The 8,131-nt window shown below is 34.0% G+C and overlaps 1 protein-coding gene across 1 annotated transcript in view; it reads left to right on the forward strand.

Moving 5' to 3' along the window:
* LOC145285833 (EF-hand calcium-binding domain-containing protein 6-like) overlaps positions 1 to 8,131 on the forward strand; it is a 288,961-nt gene that overhangs the window by 144,221 nt on the left and 136,609 nt on the right. The window contains exon 11 of the mRNA XM_080134267.1: positions 1,358 to 1,462. Coding sequence (XP_079990393.1) covers positions 1,358 to 1,462 — 105 coding nt within the window. The remainder of the gene's footprint in view (positions 1 to 1,357; positions 1,463 to 8,131) is intronic.

Consider the following 8,131-nt stretch of genomic DNA (forward strand, 5'->3'; position numbering starts at 1 on the left):
ACAAAACAGTATTTTATATTATGGCTCCCCAACAGTGTTGGTGAAACACAACTTCCCTTAAAAAAAAAACAAGAACAAAATTGATCCAGTTGTCAGATCTAGATTTTTGTGCACGCGCGCACGTGTATGTGGGTGTGTAATTTTTATCCACACTGATAGTTAAATATGATAATTTGGTGCTGTGAAAAAATATATATACATTATATTTAACTAATTCTTTTCTGCATAAAAGAAGCCTGAATCATTTTCTGATATATTTTCATTATATTTAATTTTATTTCTCAGTATAAATTACAAAAATTACAAAAAAATGATCCAGTAGAGAAATAATTACAAGTAAAAATATAATTTATCGAATTATCAAGTTTTATTATATACTAGCGAGGGGCACCCAGCGTTGCCCGGGTGTTTGGAGGTGTGTGTGGAAACTCCGGGGGTGGGGGGGGGGTTAAAAAAAAAAAAAGTAAGTATGAGGATCGAACCCGAACCGTTAAGGCGAAGTTGTAACTTAAAGTGTGAAAAAAAAAACGTGCGACGTTAACGATTGCCCCACCGCGAGATGCTAATGGAAACACGTTTGAATTTATTTAATTACTTGGATTTGACAGGTGCCCGTTTTAATGAGTTAATGAGGTGAAGTTTGACTGCGGGATTTTTATTTTCTCAAGATGTTATAGGAAAAAGACTAACCCACATGTGGCGAGCGACAAATGTTGAGTATTTATCTTCCTGAAATCGAGCAAATTAAATAGACAGGCGAGCTTCGTTGTTAACTGTGAGATATTACGATTTATATGTGATATTAAGTTTTAAAAAGTTGTGAACCGACCGACCGCTTCTCTGAAAAAAGCCTTTTGTAGACATACAGAAAAAGTGAACACACAAACATACATACATTTTCGCTTTTATATTTATAGATTTTAACGTGGAAGAACTGTATGACCAATTCAGTATAGAAAACTGGCTTATCTCCCTTGATTTAAATTGACTTAAATTAAGAACCTGCTATTTTTAAAACGACTATAAGTGAAGATGATGTTTTGTTAAAAATGCATCTAGTACATTTTCTACTGTATCATTTTTTGTAACTTTTGGAATTCATACTAATTTTGGCACGATATGTAACTACGTAATAATGTTTTCACCTAAAATGCGTTGGTTTAAAAGATCATAAGTGTAAGCAATCGCCCAATTTGTCCTTCATTTCATCTCATTAACAATTCTTGTAATGATTTTTAATTCTAAGTGTAAATTCTTCCTCTTAAGATGACTTTTGTTGTATTAGTTTTTTTTAGTTTTGTTTGTTTTTTAAGTAAATTCTATTTTAAATTGCTTTAAACAATCGTGACTTTTTCAGCCTTGGTGTGCAAGCTGATGACCTAATTGCCTGGCAGGTTTTTCTCAACAAATTTCGATGCCCAAAGGCTTCACCAAAAACAGTAGATTTTGCGGATATTCCAAGGTAAGATTATACTTTTCTAAATTTGAAACAATTTCATGATAAAAACATTTGATTTTTTAAAAATTATTTACAAGATAACAGAGCACTGAAGGTGATTCTAAAATTTCAAGAAATTAAGATCATATGTTGCTACACAGACTTGCGGATATTCAGGGAGCACAAATCTGGTAATTCATATCAAAAACTCTGGAGAGTCCATTAAAAATCCAAAGATTTCATTAAAAATTTAGAGATTTTCTTAAAAATCTAGAGATTTCATTAGAAATCTGTAAATTTTATTAAAAATCTGGAAATTTCATTACAAATTTACTTGAGAGAAAGAGGGGTAAATAAAATCTGGAAATTTCATTAAAAATCTGGAAATTTCATTAAAAATCTGGAAATTTCATTAAAAAGCTGAAGATTTAGAAAATCAAAATAAATAAAACATTTCATTCATATACTTAACTAATTTGCATTTTTTTAGTTTACATTTGAAACCTTAGCTCTTTTCAATATCATTATCTTGGTTTCTGATTGCTTGCTTCAAGTGCATCGCTGATGTAATTTTACAACAGCGACATGAGTCCCTCTTACTGTTGTCTGATTAGTTTGTTTTAATTAACTATTCTTTGCTTTCTTCTTCTTCTTCTTCTTCTTCTTCTTCTTCTTCTTCTTCTTCGTCGTCGTCGTCATCAGTTTAACATCTATTTTACATGCTGGTATGTGTTGGACAGGTCTTTATTTATCTCCCTTTCTCTCATGTTTTCCTTGACCTTCCTCTGTCAACTAACCCTGCTACCTGGACTGTTCTAAATCTATTAACCCAAGAACTCTCATCCATATTTTTTATCATATTTGGTTATGGTCTGTTTTGTATGCTGTCACATGTTGGACAGCTTTTAGAAATTGACCTCCAAAATTTCTGACCAGGTCTTTATTCATCCCTCTTTCTCAAGTACATCCTTATTACTTCTACTCATGCTTTAACTTAACAACTTGCTCTGTACTCTTACTTTTCAAATCAAGGTATCCGAGATCAATTTGTGTACGCAAGCTGGCTCAGTGAAGACATGCAATTTGATGGCTCCCGCCATCAATGCCATTTTTTAAGACAGCATTAAGTTCTGTTAAGTTTATATGATGCACATCTATCTTCTGTTGTAAAGAAACAATATCTCTCTTATTTGAAACCAACTTTTGAAATGATTATGGAAAGGGGATAAAAATTCCAAAGATGTTAATTTTATGGGCACTTCTGTATGAGAGGCGAATGTGTATATTTTAGTTTCGAGAATGGCCAATAGAGGTTGTTGTCAACGAAAGAACAAGGTCGATAACTCATATTTTTCTTTTAACTGTAATAAACACGATATAAACACTGTAATATATTCCAACAAGGTTTCTATGAAAATCACTCGAAAAAAATATATAATTAAAAAATTGAAAGTAAATATCGATACATAGTTTAAAATTATATTTTGCTACATTGACAACCTAAAATGAAACTTTAGTAAGCATTGCCTCACACTAAGTCTCCTTGGTGCATTCTCATGATAACCTGTTCAACAAATGAACATCAGTCACATACTTGTCTCAACCGTTTATAAGTGGCGCCACTTAATGATTATTGCTGCCACCCTTGCTCATCTTCTTAGTAGTAGGTTATCTACCAGCTTTCCACACAGTGAAAAAATGTAGTGAGATGTGATTTAGATGAGTGCGAAAGAGAAGATAGCTTGAGTGGCTGCCTTCTTTCTTTTTCTGCTTCATTGGGATTCGCTCTTCTATAGGGGTCTGTTGACTCAAGGTGTTTTCAACCAATGAAAATCGTTTTGATGGGTCGATTCTAATATTTTTCCCCGATTCCGATACAATTACCGATTCCATACTAAATTCCCGATTCTGATAAAAATTACTGATTCCAATTCCGATTCTTTATAAACCTCTAAATATTTAAGTATAAAATGGTTATTTTGTCCTCATAAGCATAAAACACCTGTTAAACATATTTTCTCAAACAAACTTGCAAGGGGTGGTCTATAGATTTTAGTTTTACTAGAAGTTTAAATCAATAAATATTTATTATTTTATTATTACTACCAGCAGAGGAAGATGTTTCTTAGACCACAATCAAAATAAAAAAAAGATAATTAAAGGAATCGTTTTTGGCATCGGAAAATAGCACAAATTTTACCGATTCTGTTATCCCCAAAAGTTCTGATTTTTCCGATTCCGATTTTAATTAATCGTCCCTTCACTAGTAACAAGTCTGTGGTCAATTATCCCTGGTTGTGGAGTGCAGTGAAGTGATCAGCAAAATCTATTCGAGCCATCTGCACATTAGCGCTCATCCAAATCACGTCTCAGTCTTACTAAAAATACACTAAATTGCTCCCCCATCCCCAACTTGCAAGCCAAATATACTCACACCACCCGACAGTTGTCCAGTGTCATACTCAAAGTTGACAAGATGCTGCCTCACTATGGACACCACATTCGTTGATGCAGAATCATTAATGTATGCTGCATACCGGATATTGTAGTAGAGAAAGAGGTTTGTTTTTTGGGGGGTTTTTATTAAGAAATAGTTACTGCATGGACATCCATGCTCTGGCGTTTTGGGGCATGGAAAGAAAAAGGGTTATCTTAGCTGGATTAAAAGGACAAAGTTCTTCTATACAATTTAAATCAATTTAATTCATGCAGTTTTATCAGCACATCAAGAAAGAGTTATGACGTCATATAAATGCACACACACACACACACACATATATATATATATATGATGTCATATAAATGCATATACACATGTATATAAATAAAATGTGAAATAATATAGGAAAAGAGGTGAGACTAAAGGAGACAACTCACTCATAAGCAAAAGGGACGCACACATGTAATTATAACAAAACATAGCTGCATATATAGATGTGTACATACATACATACATATTCATGCATATACACAAATACATACGCTCACATATTACACGTAAAAACAGACATAAAAATGCACAGATATAATGTCAGGGTTAGTATACAACAGCTCCTTCAGTCTCACAAGAAAAGAGGAATAGAAGAAACCTCTTATATTAAGTAAATTTATAGCCAAAGATTTAGGAGGTGAGCTAAGTAATTTCGAATTGGCTATATTTTAATTTTTTCTTATGCTTACATTGGGAAATAAGTTCGCTTCTGGAATTGATTAAGTTGATACTTTGGGGGAAGTAATTGTACTAATAGCTTCAGATATGTACAGATAACAAGACTTAGAACCTGGTGTGTAAGGCTTTGACTTTTTAAGAATAGCTTAATTTATAGAGAAAGGGGTGTTTTTAGATTTAAGTTTTTTAATTCAAGTGGTAAGGGAAGTTCCCTGGCTATTATCTGTGATTTCATTATTGAAGGAAGAATTGTGGCTAGATCTTCTAACCTTTATTAATGTTGAAGTAACGCCAATATATATGTATATTTTACCTGGCGTTTGCATACTGTTAATGGTATGTGGATTTCTGTTAGGATTTGGGGTGGGATTACGGTTTAATTCAGGGTTCTTATTGTTTAATTAGCAATAGTAGATTCAAGCTGTACTGGGTATTGTGATCTATATTCAGTGGTAGTTTTGAGTATTATGAGTGTTTTAAGAAAAATGAAGTGGGTTATTATTATTATTAATGTTATTATTGTTATTATTATTAATGTTATTATTGTTATTATTATTATTATTATTATTAATATTATTATTATTGTTGCTATCATCACTATATTCATAAATTTTTATATTATTTGTGTTGTTGGTTGTAGCATTATTTGTAGGTGAAACGATTGGTGAAATGGTTGATTCACTAATTGGAGTTATATTTTAAGTAGTAGATGAATGGGAATTTCTATCATGGGGAGAATATTTGCAACTATTGTAGGGGTGTTTCGAGGTAACTCAGTAACAGGACACAATCCCTGTGGATGCAATCATTTTTGAGTGGGTAGTCTTGCTTATTGTTACAATTACAGTTATTTTTTAGCATTAAGTTGAAAGGGGTGGTCTGAGCTAATTTGATTTTTTTTGTTAGATGCTATTATCGTTTGTACTAGTTTAGGCAAATACGTAGGAAATTTTAATCGAATTTTTATTAAATATAGTATGTGTTTTTTTTTTTAAACTTTTTATTACATTTTCACCCCAAACAAGGCACATTGCCACTCAGGTGTAGGGGGCTACTATCAGGGTCAGCAACTACGGGGGCACTATGTAGGGATTTGGGCTGCAAGATGTCGGTTCACGTTGCACTTGAACTTCTGCATGTCAGTACAGTTAGGGAAGCATGATCCTGGAATGGAATTCCAGAGTCTAGCGGTTCTGGGGAAGAAACTACTGGAGTAGAAGGATCTTTTGCATCTAGGGATCTCTACTGTGTGGGGGTGGGATTTAGCTGCCTGTCGGGTTTGTCGAGGGTGTCTGCGACGTGGGGGCACAAGTGTCTGCAGTTCGTCAGAGCACTCACCATTAAAATACTTGTAGAACAAGCAGAGGGATGCAACGTTTCGTTGATGGGACAGAGGCTGAAGCTTAGATGCCAGTTCAGGGCCTATCAGATTGGCGACTCTTTTTTGAACCTTGTCTAGGAGCGAGAGACTAGTAGTAGACGCACCAGCTCAGATGTGACAACAATACTCCATACATGGGCGAATGGTGGTCTTATAGAGATACAGGATACTTTCAGGTGTCAGTAGTTTTCTAGCACGTTAGAGAGAGCCTACCTTTTTTGCAGCGCTTTGAAGGTGCTTAAAAGAATTTTCTACAATCTTAAAAATTCTTTTGTTATATTTGTTTTGGCATTTGAGCTGAAGGTGGGATTAAACCAAATGTTTTTCTTTTTCTTAAGACGGTTGCAGGGGTTTGGTTTGTGATGATTGTTGCATTGGGTGGAGCTATGTTGGTAAAGCAGTTGATTATTACAGTTATGGTTCAGCAGAGTAGATTGTTTATTTCTAGTCATGTTATGAGTAATTACAGATGTAAGATATCTGGTAACAGGGTTATTATGGTTATATTATATTTTTCATTATACCCTGAATTTTCTAAGGCGTTATTAAAGAAGGTTGCATTTTGGTTGAAAGTTTTTTGTCTGTGGAAAGATAAGAAGTTCTTCTAAAAACAGAAGGTACTATGAATTTTATAATAGAATTAAGGTGATTAGAAAACTTGTGAGGATAGAAAACATTTAAATTGGTCTTATGGTAGGGACTAGAGGATTCTGTATTGAGGTTTAGCATGGTATCAAGAAAATTAGAAATTATTTTATCAGGTTCAATTGTTATAGACAGTCCAAAATTGTTGAAAAAAAACTGTGTAATTTCCTAATTATCTTATTATATTCTCTTGGTCTAGCTCTAGTAGCGAATAGGGCATTGTCTCTTTAGAAACCCCCTTGGATGTGTTTAAAACGATGTTTAAGTTCTTTCGAAAGGTAAAGGCTTACTAAGTCCGTTACCTTAGCAGAATCGGAATAACCCATTAGGATATCAAAGTTATTGGGGGTGTCTTTTCTAGTCTAAAATTTATTGTTGAAATGTATAAAAGACTTTCTAGCTAAGATTTAATTTCTAAATCTGTTAAAAATAAGGGCCTTGTTTAAGAGGATAGGAGAAATGGACTGGTAATAATTGTTGATGTTAAGGGTTATAAAATTGAGAATATTTTATGTTTTAGCAATGATTTCAAAAGATTTAAAGAAATGACTTCGGTGTCATCAGCTGGAATCGAAACTAAAACATCCAGCTTTAGTCATTATTTATCACTTCAGCCTTCATTGTTACCGATTTCCCTTCCTGTTTTCTTTTTCCCTGACTGCACTAATTTGCAGAAGTATAAATGTAATGTAAACAGACATCTCGCTGCTCAACTCCCCATAGCCCCTTGTTATAGTATCCTCCTTACATCCAAATATTAATATGCCTTGGTTAGAGTGAAAATTAGTAAAAAAAAAACTAAAATAAAATACAGATATATTTAAAAAAATTTTTTAAAGTGATCTTCACCCCCAAACAAGGCATATTGCCACTTGGAATGCTTGCAACCATGTTTAGAGCAGATGCACGAGATGTTGGTTTGTATTACATTTAAACTTCTGCATGTCAGTACAGTCAGGGAAGCAGGTAACTGGAAGGGAATTTCAAAATTGGAAAGAAACTATTAAAGTAGAAGGCTTTCCAGCATCTAGGGATCTCTATAATGTAGGGGGTGGGATTTTGTTGCTAAACAGGTTTTTTTTTTATCAAAGCCCAGAAGTTACTCGGGGATAAGGTTTATTGCGTGTACAGTAATCAATGGGATAGTATTGTAGTAATAGTTAATATTGGAGATTTGATAAAGTGTCTTACTTAAGGGGGCGGTTCATCAGGAATTTGTTTATGTTGGACTTGAAGACATCCAAGTTGTAGTCAGGTGGGAAACGGGCAAACGGAAGAGAGTTCCACAGGCGTGCAGTTCTAAGAAAGAAGCTTTATTCATGGAATCTACGTTTTGATTTTGGCACAGATAAAGAGTAGGGAAAATTATTGACAGTGGTTTCAGCTAGACGGGTGTTTATCGTGAAAGATTGGTGAGGGGGGGGACTAGGGATTGGAGCTCAGACGAGCACTTGTCATGGAAGTAATGATAAAACAAAGACAGGCTCGCAACGTCTCT

Source organism: Euprymna scolopes, chromosome 10, assembly GCF_053919585.1.
Source record: "Euprymna scolopes isolate OS-2025 chromosome 10, ASM5391958v1, whole genome shotgun sequence".
Classification (NCBI taxonomy): Eukaryota; Metazoa; Mollusca; class Cephalopoda; order Sepiida; family Sepiolidae; genus Euprymna; species Euprymna scolopes.